Source organism: Vombatus ursinus, unplaced genomic scaffold (genome assembly GCF_900497805.2).
Source record: "Vombatus ursinus unplaced genomic scaffold, bare-nosed wombat genome assembly UNPS02009770.1, whole genome shotgun sequence".
NCBI lineage: Eukaryota > Metazoa > Chordata > Mammalia > Diprotodontia > Vombatidae > Vombatus > Vombatus ursinus.
This window is the reverse complement of record NW_020949548.1, coordinates 5715654-5735394: the sequence shown is the minus strand read 5'-3', so window position 1 is coordinate 5735394 and position 19741 is coordinate 5715654. Positions and strand designations below refer to the sequence as shown.

The window sequence follows — 19741 nt, the reverse complement described above, 5'->3', positions numbered from 1 at the left end:
GATGGTCAGGCCTCGAGATGGTGTGGAAGAATGGGATGCATCCAGACAGATGCAGGTGGAAGAAAGATTCCATACTGCACCTCATGCAAAGCAATGCCAGTCTCAGTGATACACGGAAAAAGTGTTGGATTTGGGGTCAAGGGGCCTGGGTTCACATCTTACCTCTTGCTTAAGGGTAGGACTCTGTTTCCTCATTTGTAAAATAAGGGAATTGGACTAGATTCTCTTTAATAGGCCTTCTAGGCCTTTATTGTGATCCTGTTTCCCTGTGAGCTTTAGAGCATGCTCAGATTAGCCTTAGCACTCCTCCTGGGGTGCCCACGTGTGCCCTGCCAACCTGCAGTTGGCACTGCATGCCCACAGTAGCGAGTAGTTCAGCATGCTGAGCTCAGCCCGTGGTGGTCCTATGACCTCCTGACCCTGGCCTACCCCTGGCATTGACTTTCGATGACTGGTGATGGGCTCGCCCAGGGTGTGCCTGCTCTCCCACAGCTCTCGGGGGCTCTGACGGTTGCTTGGTGTTCAGCCTGTTTGGAGTGTGGATTTTGAATCTTGCTGTGCTCGCTGGCTTGTTACAGGAGCTGGAGCCTTACTTGCCCCTAACTAGTCAGGCGCTGCGGTTCTGTTTCTCGGGAGCTACCGTGTTGTTCTGGGTGAGCATTTCCTTGACTCTTCATCCCTTTAACCACAAATTGTTTGGGGTTTGTCCTGAGGCTTGCTCTCCCTGATGGGATTCCTTGTGGGCTCTGGCGCCCAGTGTTTCCCTGCATGTTTCCTGGTTTTAGCCTCTCATGCAAAGCGCACCAGAATTAGAGTCAGAACTATTATAGGAAAAGACCAGGAGAAAAGGAGATGACTTCTGTTACCTAGTCTTTCTCCCATGTGAGTAGTGAATTTTGTTCTGTCCTCTCCTACCCAGGATAAACAGAGAACATTTTAAACTGAAAAGGCTTATCAATTTCCCACCTAGAGCTACCCATAATTTTTTAGGTTTGTTTTGTTTTTGTTTTGAGAAATAAAGTCTTCTCCCACATCTCCTACCCCAAGGGAAAAACAACCACCCCAAAATCCTGCCTGTCTTTTCCATTTGAGCTCTTGCCGGGATAGCCACAGAAGGGAAGATAAATTGTCACCCACCCATAAAAGAATCATGATTTTTATCAGCATCCTTCCACTGGAAGAACTAATTTCACTGACAGAGGTCACAGTCCTTCTCTGACCTGGAACACAAATCCTTGGGCGTTACTTAAGGCACATAGAGATTTAGTGACTTCCCCAGGACCTCATAGCCAGTGTATGTCAGAGGCTGTTTTTAAATCCAGTTCCACCTTTATAACCAGCATGCTCTCTGTTATGTGATATGGCCTCTACTCCACCTTTTGTCAAAGGATGGAATTAACATAGCCCATAAGAGACAACAGCCTATAAGAACATTTAATCCTTCTGATCATAGCGCCGCTTTCCCTATTCCACCCTCTCCTAATATATTTCCCTTTCCAGCTGGCTTCTAATTTAAGGAAGGGAGGAGGAATAGCCTTTTTGATAGGCACTTTTGTAAATGCAAAGAATATTAAGAGAGAGAGACAGAGTAGTATAATGGATAGAGAAGTAACTTTGGAATCCAAAAGACATGAGTTCAAATCCTGCCTCATCGTACATCCTAGCTTGAGTGCCGCTGGGCAGTCACTTATCTTATTAGTCTTAAAGACCTCGCTAAGGTTGTAATTTGAAGAACTGAAGCCGCTCTGCCCTGGTAGAGGGCATTTCCTCATTGGGAGCTTTCTTCATGGAGGCAATCACGGGCCTAAATGATAACAACAAACAAATCACTACCTAATAACTGGTTCAGTTTGACCTGTCACGGTAAGTCCCTACCCTGTGACCTTTAGCACTGTTTCTTTCAGTTGCTGGCTTTTGTTTCCCATTGGATTGGTAATATGGACTGTTTCCTTCCAAAGCTATTACCAGCCCAAAGGACAAGAGAATGCCATGGTCTGTACCGTAGGACAACAGGACTTTCCCTTGGGAGGATATAAGTCCTACCAGTGTTGTCTGCTTCCCATTTCCAATTCTTATCTGATCAGACCATAGATCCCCTATTTTAGGCCAATTTGGGTAAAACGGTCATACCACGGTTATTTTGATCGTAGGAGCAAAGTCTATCCCTCCCCCCCAAAATTTATTGTTGCATTTTAAGGCACCCTGAACATGCATGATACCTTTCCTAGCAAGAGGCCTCTTTCATGTTACATCACTACAGACAATAACTTCTGGTTGCTTAATAGTGGAGGGAAAGATTAGAAAGTGAGACTTCTATAGCTGTTATTTCCAGAATGGATAGAAGGCCTGGACTCAAGAAATCTTGAGTTCAAGATCTGCACATGACAACAAACTGTCTCTGTGCTCCTGGGGCAGGTCACTTCAGCTCCTACTGTTTCATGCACTGTGTAAGTTACATAAAGGTTGTCAATAGAATTATCCATCTGCAGCTAGCTCAGGAAGGAGCATCCACAATGAGAATTCCCTGCACTGATGAACTCACTGGACTGGCCCAAAAAGGACTCAAACAAACCTGATCTTCCCTAGATCTTAGGGAGACTTGAAAACATTTTCCACTGGAACTTTGCTGGATGCAGTAATACCTGTATACATAATGTTTTCTTCATATTGATGCCCCGTCAGTAGGAGGGGAGATAGGTTTGGTGCTCTTTGCATGTCAGGCTTGCTGAATTGGCTAATTAAAATGAGAAGTGACCGGTGTGTTACACAGGTCTGGGGGGTTCCCGCCCAGGTTGGGTATTTAGCTCCAAGCCTGAGGTCATAAGCTCTCAATACTTGCCCTCCCCATAGATCTCTCTGATCATAGCCAGTATGATAGCAGTGATTGTGTACCGCCTGTCGGTCTACGCGGCATTTGCAAGCTTGATGGAGGATACAGAAACCCTCCAGCCCATCAGCAGCCTGCTCACACCCCAGTTGGCCACATCAGTCACTGCATCCTGTTTGAACTTTGTCATCATCATGATCCTGAATTTCTTGTACGAGAAGATAGCCGTCTGGATCACGGATATGGGTAAGCTGCCACGATCACTGGGGAAAATCCATAAGCGCAACTGTTAGAGGGGGCCCTGCAACGTAGAGTGGAATTAAATGACCTGGATTCAGATCCTGCCTCTGATTCCTAATATCCTGGGCAGCATTGGGCAAATTGCCTTACCTCCCTGAGCCTCATTTTCCTGACCTGTAAAATGAGGGAGTTGTACTAGATGTTCTCTGAGGACCTTTGCAGCTCTAGAGCCATGGTTTGATAAACATCAGACCTTAAAAGCCAAAATGAGTCAGTCAAATGTACTATAACCCAAAATAAGGTGTGGCTTTAGGGTCATTGAAACATTTTTTTTAAAAATCTTAATACCAAGCATTTATCCAAATGAGTAAGTAATTACTAATTACAACTTCAAAGGTGTCATCTTGGGAGGTTATATTGACCAAAATGCCATTGGGGCCCATTGAGGGGATTGCCTTCACAGTCAGTTCACAGGCCACACATAAAAAGAAAACGTGTGTGTGTGTGTGTGTGTGTGTACCAGATTGATCACCTGTTTAATTCATCAAACTTGGATCTCAATTGCTTTAAAAAAAGATTTATGCTCTTTGTTTTATATCAGCAACTTCCCAGTATCCTTCTCCCACTCAATCCATAAGTCATTTCCCTTTTAATAAAGCACAACAGAGAAGCCATTCCACCCAAAGTAGTGGCCATGTGGCCACGTCTGCCGAGAAATTCAACATTCTGCACTATATATATTATATGTATATTTATATATTCTGCCCCCATCTATTTACTATGACTAAGGAAGGAGGAGTCATCAGTCTTCTTAGAATTAACAATGAGCATTGCATTTCATCTTGAGTTCTGATGTCTTCTAATTTATTTTTATTTACATGATCATACCCATTTATAGATTTGTCCTTTTGGTTATGCTTTCTTTCCTCTTCTGTATTTCTCTTGATATCTCCAAGTATGTCAATGTGTGAGATCATCACAATTTTCCACTACAACCAGATGACATGATTTTTCTCCCTAAAAATCCATGGACATTAGACCATAGCCTTAGAGGAACCTTGCAAGGAACTTTAAATATCACTGAGTCCAACCCCTTCATTTTACAGAAAAGGAAACTGAAGCTTAGTGGGAGGTTAAATGACTTTCCCAGGGTCCCATACCTAATAAGCATCAGAGGTGTAATTGGAACACCAGTCTTCCCAAGTCTAAGACCAGCAACTATCCATTTTGCCATTCTGCCTGATTAATACTGATTGGACTCTGATCTTTAAAGTCTTCCAGCTCTGTGTTGTTGTTCATTTGTTCTATTGTTCATTTGAGTCTTGGGAAACTGACATGGGAATTAATGAATCAAACATTAGGAGTCAGAAAGGATTTTAGACTCCATTGAATATCCCGAGCCCTTCATATTACAAAAAGGGAAAATGAGGCAGACCAAAGAGACAACTGACTTAGATCAACTGGATATTAATTTTAAAATGTGAAGACATTCTGAGTTGAGATGGGTATCTGGAGGTAAAGCCCCACACCGGTTTGAGTGGATGGCATGGTGATGATGTCATGATAACATTGGGATGATGTCATGGTATGGTCAGTGACTGAAGGAAATTGGCTTCTAGTACAGTCTAGTTTCAAAAAAGTGGAAAGCTTAAAGGAAAGAAAGAATTCCATTTCAGTACTTCCAACGGATCCCTAATCTCCTCAGTGTGAGTATTCCCTCTAGTAGTATAGATTTCAACCTTTCTGTGTTTCTCATCCTTTGCTATTTTAAGAGATTCCTTTAACTTTAATAAGTTAAAGGTAAAATGTTAGCAGAAACTCTTGATTTTTAATGGAATTTAACTCTCAGTGTGTTCCAAAGTGTCTTTCAGCAAACATTTGGCATACTTAATTGATTGATGGCACCCATATTTACCATTGCAGATTCCTGGCCATTCCAGTTGCCCTCCTCCCTTTCTTTCCCACGTAGGATAATCACAAAGAAGTATCTTCATTGGGCATAAGGCTGAGACCAAATGGAGAAGGGGAAAGAGCACTGGTCTGAATGCCAGGACTTAGAGTCCTGACTCTTCCACTCAAACCATATGTGAGACATTGGACAAATCATTTCACCGTTGTTGACTATCTGGTCAGTGTAAGAGTTGGCCTAAGTGGCCCTTTCCATCTCTCAAACTAAATGTCTTGGATCCAACTTGTGCCCAGGCCCAAGTTTAGTTGTTAAACCCCTCACGTGTGGGGCTGGTTCATCTCTGAACCTATCCAAAGACAATGTTAGCCCAAAGAAGCAGTTCCCTAGTAAACAAGGATTCCACAGAAAGGAGGACAACGGGCGGAAAGGAGACAGAGCCAAGTAAATCTCCTGTAAACCTGTTGCTGTGTTGGCCCATTTCATCTTAGTTTCAGATCAAAAACTGTCTGAAGGTTAAGTAAATCAGATTGTTCCCTCATAAGAACTTTGTGGTTTTGTTTGTCTCTTTAGAAGAAGAGAGGGAGGAGCATGGTACAACATTTAGTGAAGTTCCTTAGAAGGCCTTTGATCCTCAACAGTAGAAGAAACTAGAAGAGGCAAATCTTACTCTCCTAAATAATGGGGGAGGAAGAAAAGGGAAAGGACTTAAGTATTTATTAGGAACCTACTAAGGGCAGGGCACCCTTAAACCCTTTACAAATATTATCTCATTCGATCCTCACAATAGCCCTGGGAATTAGGTGCTAATGTTATCCCCATTTTGTAGTTGAGACAGACAGAGGGTAAGTGACTTCCCCAGTCACCCAATTAATAAGCATCTGAGGCCACCTTTGACCTCGTGTCTTACTGACTTAAGGCCCAGCGCTGTACCTGCTTTTCCACCTAGCTGACTATGGCAGCTCTCATGCCTTCTCCCTTGGCCACTCTGAAAGTCCAGAGCAGTTCCAGCCCTCTTTCCTTTTCCAGGGTCTTATCTCTCAGTGCTAAGTCCAGAATGGCATCCTGTAGTCAGTGTTATCCTTCTTAGCCAAGAGCATGATCCTACTTCTTTGACAAATGAGTCAGAAAGAAACAAAGGTTCTAGGTCACCCCACTTTGGACTGCTGAATTCCAGTCTGGGCTTTGCCACTTTACAAACTCTGTAGCTTTGGGTACGTCACTTCAGCAGTTCTGGGCCTGTTGTCTCATCTCTAAAGTGAGGGGTTTGGGCTGGGTGACCTCGGAAGTCCCTTTCAGCTCTAAATCAGTGACTCGCTGCCTGTACTGCTCCTTCCCTCAGGCCAGCTCCTCCAAGACTCTCTGAGGTTAAGTAGATGATGGCTTATTTATCGCCCACTTGGTGGTGTAGCAACTCCAACCCGATTAAATAGCAAGAGTCCCCAAATTTCAAATCTCTTCTGCTCCATTGTTCTCTCAACAGGAAAGCTTTTGTTTTCTTATTCCAGCTCTCGTGCTCTACCATCCGATAAAAGGGTAATCAGAGCGAATCAACTACTTTAAAAAAAACAACAATAATCAGCCAGTCCATGCGGCTTGTTTAAATGAGATGTACTTAATAAATTCATTTTGTCATCTTCTAATTGAAATGCAGTTAAATTGCACTAAAATCAGGAGGATCGCCACTAGAGCACATTATTGTATATGCCTTTATGTTAATGTGAAGCACTAATTTAGAGTCTGTGAAAAGACACGGACCCCATAGAATTAATTTCTGCAAGAGGGAAGTTAACAGAAGTGTCACCACTACTTCACTGTATCTTTGTGGCCCTCTTGTGGTGAGAAGAGAATCTAACATTTCTTAGCTGTGAGATATTTTCATTGGAAGTGGTTGTTCATTGCACTGGTTTATTTCAGAGCATGAATTTCCATTTTATATACATACTTACATCTGCGTGTATGTATGTATGTATGCATGTAGAGTAAAGGGAAAAACAGAATGATGAGGCACCGTTTGATATTTATGAAATCTAGCAGCCCCTAAAAAGGAGTGAGCATTCAGCAAGCAAGAAGAGGAACACCAAGTCGTGCATACAGCAGGGTTCTTAACCTGGAAATTGTGAAATTGTGCTTTTTAAAATTTTTGATAACTACATATCAATATAATTGGCTTATTTTTTAACCTTGCATATGTTATTTTATGCATTAATAAAAACTCTGCTGAGAAAGAGTCCATGCTCTATCAGCCTGCTAAAGGGACCTATGACACAAAAAGGTTTAAGAACCCAGGGCATAGAAGATCTTGAATCTGGAAGGGACCTTAGTAATCTTAGGATCATAAGTAGAGAGCTAGGAAGTACCTTAGAAACTATCTACTTCTGCTGTCTTTGTAGGAAAGACGAATCCTTTTGGAAAAACTTCTACCCCCTTTTTTTAATGACATCTTATGAATGCCATCTTGTGAAGAGAGAAAGCAGAGAGCTCTGTTGTATGGACTGGATTATTCTATGGATAAACAAATCTGGAGACTCTCAAAAGAGGAAGGTCAAGAGTAGCGATGGTTTTTCTTTCTTCTTTACACTGATAGACTTCTTCTATTGGAAACTGTTTAATAGAAGCTAGAATTTTAGGGGTTTCTCCAGGTTGCTCTTACAAGTTTGGACAGCATTGGCCTTGGTGGATAAGTTTGATGCAAAACTCTTAAGCTATACAACTTTTCCAAGTATGAGGTCACTCATTCATAAACAAAATATTATATTGAGACGAGCCTAATGAAAGGGTTCCATAGAAGGAGAAATCATTTCTTCTTTCCCTTCTTCTCCTCCAAAGAGCTTATATTCTTGAAATCTAAACCAACAGTGTACATGCTAAAAAAAAAAATAAGAAACCAAAGTAACAGATCTCAGCTAATCTAGGCATAAGCCTTATGAGTAAATGCTTTACACTTTACAGAGGAGAGTAAAGACCTAATGTTAGAAGAGCATAGGTGGAGAGTTAGAAGGGACAATCTAATCTGATTTCCTGACTTTATGGATGAGGAAACTTGAGATACATGGAAGTTATCCATGGGGGATCCTTCACAGTGGACTTACTTAAGTCATATAGGTTGCAGGGGTCACAGGCAAGATCTGAATCTGGGTCCTTTGACTCCGGAAGCAATATTCATCATTGTACCATGCAGGTTGGTTATATCTTAGGTATAGCCATGCATCCAATTACCCAGGTGAGTAATGATTCTCAAGGAGAGACAATGCAATCTTCAGCATTAACATTCTATGTTTTTGACCCTTCAGAAATTCCTCGAACCCACCTGGAGTATGAGAACAGGCTCACGATGAAAATGTTCCTGTTTCAATTTGTCAACTATTACTCGTCATGTTTTTATGTGGCATTCTTTAAAGGGAAGTTTGTGGGCTACCCAGGAGCCTACACATACATGTTCAACAAATGGAGGAATGAAGAGGTAGGACTGCTCTTCAGGGAAAGGTCCCCTTTGGTCCTTTTTGTTTTAGTATTTTACTGAGTTATTGTTGTTTGTCCTTCATTCTCGAAGAGGACCATGATATCAGGAAGGTGATGTCATACTGAGTGCCTAATATGGGGTCAGCACTGTGGTAGACTCCTTGCCCTCTGAGAGTTTACATAACTCCTGTCTCCTTAAGTTTTCCTAGGAGTACTTTTTCTGGGTCCCCACTTTGTCTTTTTCCATGCATGATGTAGTTTTCTCGGTACAGCATAAGTTCTTTGAAGCTCGGGGTTATGCCATTTTTTAAATGTCCCCAGCACAATGTCTTAGACACAATAGGTGTTTAATAAATCTTTGTTGAATTATAATGACCAATCATGTCTTAGAAGACATTGACAGACTTCCCCCATCCCTCCCTAGCCCTTCCAATGGCAAGTTGTATTGTTCATGGTTGGTTGGTGTTCAAATAATTTGGTTGGGGCTTTTGTTTCGTTTTTGCTTTTGAGGGGAAAGATTAGAAAGCCTGTCCCTCTCATTGTTCCTTTGTCCCTTCTCTCTTTTGCTCCTGTCCAGTGTGATCCAGCAGGCTGCCTCATCGAACTGACAACACAGCTCACCATCATCATGGCTGGAAAGCAGATCTGGGGCAACATCCAGGAAGCCATTCTACCGTATGTATTACTTCGGAATTCCCCATCTAATAGTAACCATATGACATTTACAGAGAGCTTTAAGGTCGTAAAGAGAGCTCCTTGATTCATTTAGAGGGCCAAAACATGGAGGTTCCCTTGAGGATGATAAGCAGCCTTGCTTCTACAACAGAGATTTGAACCAGTGAAAACCTTGTCTGTAAACCAAATAGTCCCTGATGCAGTATGGTAACACAGAGTTGGCCAGGTATACCACTGTTAGCCTGACTGATGTGGGAGGAAGGAAAACTTCATTGCCTCTTATTAGGAGAGCCCACTGACCAAGAGAAATGCTGCTGATCTCTGCTATATGAGGGCAGCTTGGATTGGAAAACCATTGACTCCGGTGTCTTTGCAAAGACATCTATCTTTTTTAGCTGGGAAGTGTAGCAGAAGTGATATGAAGGGGGGAAGAGCCAGTGGTGAAGATGAGAAAAGAGGAAATCCTTTTTGGGTTATAATGTTGATAGCTGATGTTGATATTGGTAAAGTGGGTTATACCAAGAGCTTGGAGGTGGAAGATGGGAGCTTGAATCCCACCTGTGCCACCGAGTAGTTATGTGACTCTGGGAAAAGTTTATTTATCTCTCGGAGTCTCAGATTTCCCCCTCTATAAAATTAGAATAATAATATCTACCTCCTAGAGCTGTTGTGCCATAATGAAGGCAAACTCTAAAGCAATATAGAGATAGATATAAAACATATAAATAATATATATAAACATCATATATATGTATATACATATAATTATTTAAAAATCCATAATCTCTTCTCATCTAGCACATTCCTTTCTCTTGTTACTGTTTAGTCATTTCATTTGTGTCCAACTCTTTGTGACCTGACTTGAAGTTTTCTTGGCAAAGATACTGGAGTGGTTTGCCATTTCCTTCTCCAGCTCATTTTACAGATGAGGAAACAGAGGCAAACAGGGTTAAGTAACTTGCCCAGGGTCATATGGCTAGTAAGTGTCTGAGGCCAGATTTGAACTCAGGAAAATGAGTCTTCTTGACTCTACTCTATTTACTGCTTACCTAGCTACCCTTTCTTTTGGGCCCATCCCAATGCAAGGAGCCTCAGCACATAAATCGAAGGTGGGAGGATAATAAAGCAAAGGGACTTGGGCTTTGAAGGCCTTTGCTATACCTGAAAGGTAATGCCCACTATAAGTGAAGTACTCCATGGAAGGGGTAACCCACAACCTGCTGAGGAAACCTATTCCACTTTTAGATAGCTCTAGTTATTAGAAAGATTTTCCTATCATCAAGTCTAAATTTCCCTCTTTTTAACTTCTACCCTTTGCTCCTGGTTTTGCCTTTTTTATCCAAATAAAATAAGTTTAGTCTCTTTTTCACGTGGCAGCCTCTAAAAATAGGACTAGAATGCATCCATCATGTCCCATTTGGTCCTTTGGCACATCAATCTTTCTTCATTTGAAAAGGTCTCGGGGAAGCTAGGTAGTGTAGTGGATAGAGCACTGGCCCTGGAGTCAGGAGGACCTGAGTTCAAATCCAATCTCAGACACTTACCAGCTGTATAACTCTGGGTAAGTCACTTAATCCCAATTGTCCCCCCCCCCTCAAAAAAAATAGAAAGAAAGAAATGGACTCAAAGCCTTCCACCAATCTGGTTGCCTTTCTCTGGATGTTTTTTTAGTCTCCATTCTAAATGGTGGCACCCAAAAAAGAATATCCCAAATTCATCTTAAACCAGGCCACGGTGCCACAGGACCTCTTCATTTCTGCGAGCTATGACTCTCAATATAGTCTTAAGATTGGATTAATCGGTTTTGGCTGCTACCTCAGACTGTTGATTCATACTGAGCTTGCAGTACATTAAAACTCCAAAAAATTTTTCATGCAAAGAGCCATCTAACCATTCATCTCCATTTATACTTGGAAAATGGATTTTTTAGAATACAAGTATGATCTTATGGTTATCACTAATGAATTTCAACCTGTTTGATTCAACCTAGTGCTATGGACTGTCAGGATATTTTTGGATTTTGACTATGTCATCCAGTACATTAACTATCCTCCCAGATGTGTATCCCCTTGGAAATTTGCTAAGTATGGCATCCATTCCTTTATCCAAGTCAGAGATCAAAACATTAAACAACTCATAACCAGCTACGGTCCCTGAGTCGCTCCACTGGAGATCTGCTGCCAAGGTGACATAGTGGGAGATAGAAAAGAACTGAGTTCTATCCCTAATTCTTCTGCTGACTACTACTACTAGTAGTAACTGATTCTTCTGTAGAAATGTGAAGTTTGAAAAGTGCTTTAGCTGCATGATGTCATTTGAACCTCACAACAACCCTTTGAGGTGGGCCACTATGCAAGTTATTGTCTTCATTTTACTAATGAGGAAACTGGTGCTCAGAAAGATTGGGAATCAGTCACCCATGCTCACACAACTAGTAAGTGTCAGAGGTAGGATAAGAACCCAGGTATTCTTAACTCCATATAAAGCGTTCTGTCTGTTACATGAAATTGATCATGGTGGAGCAAGTTAGTTATATTCCTGGACTTCAGTTTCCCCAAGGGGCTATTAGACTGGATGATACACACTGTCCCTTCAAGCTCCAACATTCAATTACTACTTCCACGTCTTGTTTTATTTCAACCCATCCTTTCCCTCTCCTCACAGCTGGGTTTGGAACTGGTGGAGACGCCGGAGAGCGAGAACCAACTCCGAGAAACTGTACAGCCGATGGGAACAAGATCACGCTCTTCAGTGTTTTGGGGCCCTGGGGCTGTTCTACGAGTACTTAGAAATGGGTAAGCTCTCTTCAGTTGCCTTCTTTTCTTCTTTCTTTTTTTTTTTTTTTTTTCCTGGCTAGGCAGTGGGGTTAAGTGACTTGCCCTGGGTCACACAGCTAGTGAGTGTTATGTGCCTGAGGCCAGATTTGAACTCAAGTCCTCCTGACTTTAGAGCTGGTGCTCCTCGAAGTCAGCCACCTAGCTGCCCCCTCTTTAGCTGCCCCCTCTTTAGCTGCCTTCTTGAACCTATTCATCAGAGAGAAGGTAGCAATTACTAATGGATAACAGTTGTGGTTAGTCAATCAATAAATGTTTTTTAAGAACCTGCTGTTATGCTGAGCACTCTGCTAAGCATTGGATTTGTCACTGACTTGTAGCATGGCATAGGTTAAAGAATGAAGTCTAATATAGAAACAGCAGCCAAAAAAAAAATTAAAAACCATTAATCCCTAAATTGGAAAGTAATAGGAAGCTCTGTGCCACCATACTTAGTCACCCCTGTATGAGCTGTGTTGAATTTGTTGGCTCTCAGAGCCTACCAGCAGAGGGAGCCAAAGAGGATAGTCAGTTACAGAATATACCACTTTTTAGTATATTATCAGCCAACTAGCATATTTATGAATCAACTGACATTTGCTAAGAGCCTGCTATGTGCCAAGAATTATGCCAAATGCTGAGGAAACAAAGAGAGAAAAAAGCAGTCCTTATTCTCAAGGATCTTATGGTCTAGTGGAGAAACTATATGTAACAACTATGTAAAAATGGAATCTGTATAGGATAAATCAGAGATACTCACACAGGAAAGGAAGTGATTTTTTATTCCTAAAGTGAATTGGTTGTACTAGCAGTTCTCCCACTTATACAAGTCACTTTCTGCAACCCTGCCTCAGTTTCCACACATTTGAAATAAGGAGGTTCAACTTGATGGTCCCTTCCCACTCTGACTTTCTCTGTGAACTATACCATTCAGTGAGTCAATAAACATTAAACACTTATTTGTGCCAAGTGCTGTGCTCAGTGATATTGTTTGTCCTTTGTTCTAAAAAACGACCATGACATCAGGAAGGTGATGCCTTGACATACAAGTGAATTGCATTTAAGTCACCAGCCTCACTTTCTCCTCTGGAGCCATCTGGGTTCAGTGGCAAGATGTAGATCTGGACATGGCCCTCTAGTGCTGGAGATACGAAGAAAGGCAAAAGACAGTTCCTGCTCTCAAGGAGCTTATAATCTGTTGGGGAAGACAACATGCATACAACGATGTACAAACTTTCTATGTGACAAATAGGAAATGGCCAACCAACTGAGAAAAGGCATTAGAATTAAGAGGGATTGGGAAAGGCTTCCTATAGCAGGTAGGATTTTAGCTGGGATTTGAAGGAAACCGGGAAGCCAGGAGGCAGTGCCTGAAGAGGAAGAGCATTCCAGATATGGGAGATAGCTAGTGAAAATGCCTGGAGCCAGGAGATGGAATGCCTTATTTGAAGAGCAGCAAGGAGGCCAGGGTCACTGGAGTTGTTGGAGTTGGTATTCAGTGTCCAAAAAAAAAAAAAATGGAAAGGGTTGGGGGGAGCTAAGTTATAAATGGCTTTGAAGACAAAACAGGATTTTAAATATTTGATCCTGGAGGTGTTAGGGATCCACTGGAGTTTACTGAGGATGGGGATGACGTGGTTGTACCTGGTGCTCTGCGAAAATAAATTTGACAGCTAAATGAAGGATAGACTGGAGTAGGGAGATGCTGGTGACAGGCAGACCAACCAATAAGCTATTGCAATAACCCAGGTGTGGGAAGATGAGTGTCTGTTACCAGAGTGGTGAAAGTACCGGAGGAGAGAAGGGGGTGTATGTGAGATATCACAAAGGTAAAACTGACAAGCCTTGGCAACAATTTGGATATGGGGGGTGGGTGAAGAGAGAGTGAAGAGTCAAGGATGACATCTAGGTTACGAGCCTGGGGAATTGGGAGGATGTGGTGCCCTCAATAGTAATAGGGAAGTTTGGAAGAGGGTGGGTAAAGTTTGGGGGGAAATACTGAATTCAATTTTGGACGTGGTGAGTTTAAGGTGCCTACAGGACATCTGATTCAAGATGTCTAATGGGCAGTTGGAGATTTGGGACTAGAGGTTAGCAAAGAGGTTAGGGATAGATAAGTAGATTATGGAGATAAGCATAGAGATGATAATTAAATTCATGGGAGCTAATGAGATGACTAAGTGAAGTAGTACAGAGACAGAAGAGAAAAGTGTTCAAAACAGAGTCCTATGGGACACCCATGGTTAGTAGGTATGATGCAGATGAAGATCAAGCAATGGAGACTGAGAAGTCAGATAGATAGGACAAGAACCATGGGACAGATGCGTCATGAGAACCTACAGAGAGGAGAGTATCAAGAAAAAGGGAGCTTGCCAGTGTCTAAGGTTACCAAGTGGTCAAGAAGGATAAGGTTTGAGAAGAGGCAATTAGGAGATTATAATTAACTTTGGAGAGAGCAGTTTCCCTTGAATGATGAGGCTGGAAGCCAGACCGTGGAGGTGAGAAGAGGAAGTGAGGAACCTAATGTAGGTGGTCTCCTCCAGGGATTTAGCTACAGAAGGCAGAAGAAATCTGGCATGTTAGCTGGGATGGCTGGATCAAGGGAACGGTTAGGGGAGACATGGACATGTTTGTAGGGAGTAGGGAAGTAACCAGTGATTAGATAGTAATTCTTGCCAAGGGATTTGCAGCAAGCTGTTGTTACTTAAAGACTCTGGGCATCAACCTAGTAGTGGCTTTCCAGTGTCCACTCCAATGCAGCTCAGGCCAATAGAATGTAAGAATTTGAGACGATAAACTCTGAAAGAGCAGGGAGTACTCTGTCTTTGCATCTTTACTTACCAAGCGTTTGTGGACTGAAGTTGGTGCATCTGATTCTTCTTTCTCTCCAGTTATCCAGTTTGGCTTCATCACACTGTTTGTGGCGTCCTTTCCTTTGGCTCCCCTTCTCGCCCTTATGAACAACATTTTGGAAATCCGAGTTGACTCTTGGAAACTGACTACCCAGTACAGGAGACCTGTGGCTGCCAAGGCCCACAGCATAGGAGTGTGGCAAGAAATTCTCAATGGCATGGCTGTTCTGTCTGTTGTTACTAATGTAAGTTGACTGTTCTCAACTAAGTGACTGATTTTCTGGGTGGGAAGTTTGTTTCCTGAGAATATCACTTTAGAAAATCAACTCTGTGCATTTGATTCTTGCCTCTGGATCTGCTGAGAGCAATGTCTCATCCTAGAAGATCCATGGGCCTAGATTCCAGCGTGCTCTAGGAGAAGAGCTGTGGTATCTGGAACCCCTGTCACTGAATCAGTTAAACTTTTGTCTCTTTCAGAGTGCAAAAGAAGGAGTGATGAAGTTGTAGTTACAGGTTTAGACTCCACTTAAGGCAAAATTGAACAGTGAGAGCTGTTCAAGAATAGAATGGGTGGCTCTTTTGCTGTTTTGCATCTGGGGCATTTAACTCCAAGTTAACCCCAACTATCCAAGCTCTGCAGTACAACTTCCTTCCTTGCAACAGCCCTGCCTCATATTGTGGGACTGTGTTGGGGTGTGTGGGGTGGAGGAGATGAATTCAAACTTCTCGACTCAATCAGTGTCTTATTTTTGTCCTCGTTTTACAGATGAGGATACTGAGGCTGATAAATGTTAAGGGACTTTCCCAGATTCAAGCAGCCAATGAGAATGTCTTTGAGCTGAGGTCCTGTTGACCCTAGGTCCGGCACTCTTTCCACTGTCCCATCTATCTGCTTCCTTCCTAAGCGTGATGAAATGTGGAATGAGTGTTCCCGTGTTCCCACTCTTCCATGTGGCCTTGCCCAACCATTGGGGGAATAGATCCACTACAATATGGCATCCAACCTATCCTTGTGAAACATACACCACCTCCACCTCTAACTAACACGGGTGATCGGTAGAGAGGTCCGAACCTAATCCCAGTAGGCCCTTTCATAACACTGGTGTCAAGGGATAAAGGTTTTACAGTAAGGAAGGTTGACTTCTCAGAACAATATAAACAAGGGATGTCATTTGACATGAAACACATCGTGTCCTGGGCCCTAACTAAGGTATGACTCTCAAATAGCTATGGCTGTGAGGTATTCTCTGACCACATTTTTCCTGTGTTTGGAAAGGTATCTATATGACTGATGAGATCAAAAGCTTACAACAGTACTTTGACTCCTCATTTGTTTTTTCTCACTGGTTTCAGGCCTTCATTGTTGCCTTCACATCGGACATGATTCCCCGGCTAGTTTACTACTATGCCTACTCAACTGACCAAAATTCCCCCATGTCTGGATACATTAACAACAGTCTTTCCGTGTTCCTGATCTCTGATTTTCCAAAAGAACCTGGGGCGAGCCTGGGTGCATTCACCACTTGCAGGTATCTGGTTTATTCATCCTACTTGTTAGGAGACTCTCCTAACATCGCTATCCCAGACCAGTTTAGGAAATCTAAGTGGCCATAGGGTAGGGTAGAAAGAGACTTTGACTGGGAGTCCAAAAGTAGGGGTTCTAATTTTGGCTCTGCAACCACTAAATAGATGTATACCTGGAATAATCATAGACCCTCTGACGCTCAGAATGTTCCTCTATCAGATGGCAAGGTTGGACAAAATGAGGGCCAAAATCTCATCTTACCTCTGCCTGGGATTCTTCTGAAGGTCAAGAATCATGAGAAAAGGAAGCTCACTAATAATAATGAAGATGCCATGTATGATAATGGCAATGCTGATTTTTATTTTTTGATCTGGATCTGTGATTTAATCTACATGAGACAGTTTCTGGTGTGGCATTCCAGGATGGGTACAGAAATTCCCGACAGTGAAGCAGATTTGCTCCTATTCTTAGAGAGTTGACTGAGACAGTGAGAAATTAAGAGATTGTCAGAGGCAGGACGTAGCTAGTGCTTTATCCGCTATACCACATAAAATAGTAACTGGTATTGGTCCAGTGCTTTAAGATTGCAAAGCACCTTCTATATATTATCTCATTTGGGCTACACAGTAAACCTATGAGGTGAGAAATAGAGGTATTATCATCTTCAGCCAAGGGCAGCTTAATGGTTTAGTGGATAGAGTGCTGGGCTAGGAATCAGGAGTACTCATCTTTCTGAGTTCAAATCTGTCCTCAGACTCTTCCGAGCTCTGTGACCCTGGGCAAATCTCTTAACCTTGTTTGCCTCGATTTCCTCATCTGTAAAATGATCTGGAGAAGAAAATGGCAAACCCCTCCAGTATCTTTGTCAAGAAAACACACACTGAGGTCACGGTGGATTGGACATGACTGGAAAATGACTGAACCACAACAACAAAATCATTCTCATCTAAGATGGGGCAACTGAGAGAAATAAGAATTTATTAAGCACCTACTACATACTGGGCACTATACTAAGTATTTTATAATATGGTTAAGCATTGTGATACAGTGACAGTGTCACTGTATTTGGACTCCAAGGACAAGACTTCAAGACCCGCCTTTGCTACTTGCTTGACCTTGGGCGAGTCACTATATCACTTGGGACTTAAAAAGTTTCCTAATTTGCAAAATGAGAGAATTAGATGAGATGGCTTCTGAGATCCTTTCCAACTCTAAATCTATGATCCTATGAATTCCTACAGATGTTCCCATATGCATACATACCATCTGCCACTTCCTGACAAATGGGAAGACCTGCAACGCATGACCATGTTTTTTTCCCCAATACAGGTATAGAGATTACCGCTATCCCCCTGACCATGAAAAGAAGTATTTACACACTATGCAGTTCTGGCACATCCTTGCTGCCAAGATGGCCTTCATCATTATTATGGAGGTAAGTCTTCCTTTTTACCTACCCCGTCCTTTACTTGCCTTCTCTTATAATCACGTTGCTATTCAGTCTTCTGCTGCTGCTTATGAGATAACTGGCATTTCCCTATATGTTTCTGAAACAGGAATTGTCCTGAAGAAAGCAATTGCTATAAAAAAAGTTAGCTAGGAATTCTCTAATTCAACAAGAATTTACTAATCCTCTGCATGGCACTCATTGTTGTTATGCAAGATACAGAAGTGGAACACCTAGTTTTTGCCTCAGAAAAACATGATAATTATCCTGAAGTATTTGAAGAGTTATTATGGGGAAGAGGGGTAAACTTGTTCTAATTGGCCTCCAAGGACAGGATGAGGAGCATTGGATAGAAGTAGTAGAGACGTAGATTGAGTCTAGTTGTGAATTCTTTTAATAGCAGAACTATCCACAAATGGAATGAGTTGTCTTGGGAGATAATGGGTTCACCATCACTAGAAGTCTTCCTGTGGAAACAGAAAAACCGCTAGTTGGAAATGTTGTAGAGGGAATTCTTAATCAAGTGCAGGCTGGACTAAATGACCTCTGAGGTACCTCCAGCTGGTTTTGTGGAGTAGACAAGGAAGGCTTCATGATGAATGTGGGTCTTAGCTAGGCTTTGAAGGATAAGTAGGATTTAAATAGGAGACATAGGAAGGAAAGATGGAAAATGACATGAGGGCCCTCAAACTGGATTTTATCCGAAGGAGAACAGCCAGGATGGGGAGGGGTATAGAAATCATATCTTAGTTGGAATGACTAAAGGAATGGGGTGGAGTGAGGTAAAGCCTGGAGAAAGGCTCAGGGGAGGGATAGACTGTCAAAGAATTATGCAGAATTGGAGGAGAGCTCAGGGGTCACTGAACAAAAACTCAAACTAATATGTCCTCATATTGTTCTTTCATAAACTATCGTAGAGACTACATCTAGTGCAGTCTCTTATTTAATGTAGCAGTCTTCTCTGTGCAGTGTTGCTGACATGTAGTCATCCAGCCTTTCTCACTACCTCGTAAGGCAGTCCCTTCTCATTTTGAAGCAGCCATTCTTGTTGGGACTGTCTTCCTTATATTATGTTATGGGTGGAAATTACAGGCAAGCCAACTTTGTCCCAGTACGAGGAAGATACCGACTAAGTTACCTCCGTACCCTACTGAGGCACTGTAGTAGGACTTAAGTCTTCACTGAAGGAGGGTGTTTTCCTTCTTTCAGCAAAAACCATAAGTTGGTAGAATTTTCAGTTGGCCTTGGAAATCTGGGGCCTTTGAGTCAATGCGGCTCTGCTCCCTTGGCATTCCTTGTGCCTACCCCAGATGGGCTACGCCCATAGCCCACTACATTCCTGAATGCTTCCTGAACCAGACTGAAATGTAATTGAGAGATATTTAACAAAATCAATAAAATAAAACATAGATAATATTATATTTTAAAGCTAAGTCCATGTGAGGCCTGCAGGGGTTCTAATGTATAGATTACTGGCCCCTGTTTCTATTTGAGTTTGACACCACCGGCCTGTTCCAACCTTAGGCTGCCCTGAGCAAAAGCGAGAAGGGGCAAAATTCCTCACTAATCAGTTTTCCATCCTCCCCAAATGGGTTAATTAGACATAATTTTCCATATTGTATTTTACAGATAATGTATTAGACCCAGCCAGAAAATAGTGTGCCTTAAATCAGTTAATGGTAGCCAGTGTGATAGCATTCTGCCTAGGCTGTCTGGCCCTATTCCTATTCTCGCCAACAGCCAGATCATTGTATGCTGCCTTTCTATTTTCTATTCCCCCTTCTACCTATTGTACCTCTCTTTTGCTGTCTCCCCTCCCTCCCCCATCTCTTTTTTTTTTCTTTTTGGTGAAGCAAGCGGGGTTAAGTGACTTGCCCAGGGTCACATAGCTAGTGAGTGTCATGTGTCTGAGGCCAGATTTGAACTCAGGTCCTCCTGACTCTAGGGCCGATGCTCTATCCACTGCACCATCTAGCTGCCCCTACCCTGTCTCT

The 19741-nt window shown here is 42.3% G+C and overlaps 1 protein-coding gene across 5 annotated transcripts in view; it reads left to right on the top strand.

Annotated features, from left to right (window-relative positions):
• ANO5 (anoctamin 5) overlaps window positions 1-19741 on the top strand; it is a 136553-nt gene that overhangs the window by 111742 nt on the left and 5070 nt on the right. For 3 of the 5 annotated variants that reach the window (XM_027852538.1, XM_027852540.1, XM_027852541.1), the window contains 7 exons: window positions 2851-3073; window positions 8267-8436; window positions 9013-9110; window positions 11775-11905; window positions 14815-15020; window positions 16129-16304; window positions 17630-17735. In XM_027852538.1, the coding sequence (XP_027708339.1) occupies window positions 2851-3073; window positions 8267-8436; window positions 9013-9110; window positions 11775-11905; window positions 14815-15020; window positions 16129-16304; window positions 17630-17735 (1110 nt within the window). Of the gene's footprint in view, window positions 1-578; window positions 654-2850; window positions 3074-8266; window positions 8437-9012; window positions 9111-11774; window positions 11906-14814; window positions 15021-16128; window positions 16305-17629; window positions 17736-19741 lie in introns of all 5 variants that reach the window. The other 2 variants (XM_027852536.1, XM_027852537.1) reach the window with 1 other exon arrangement.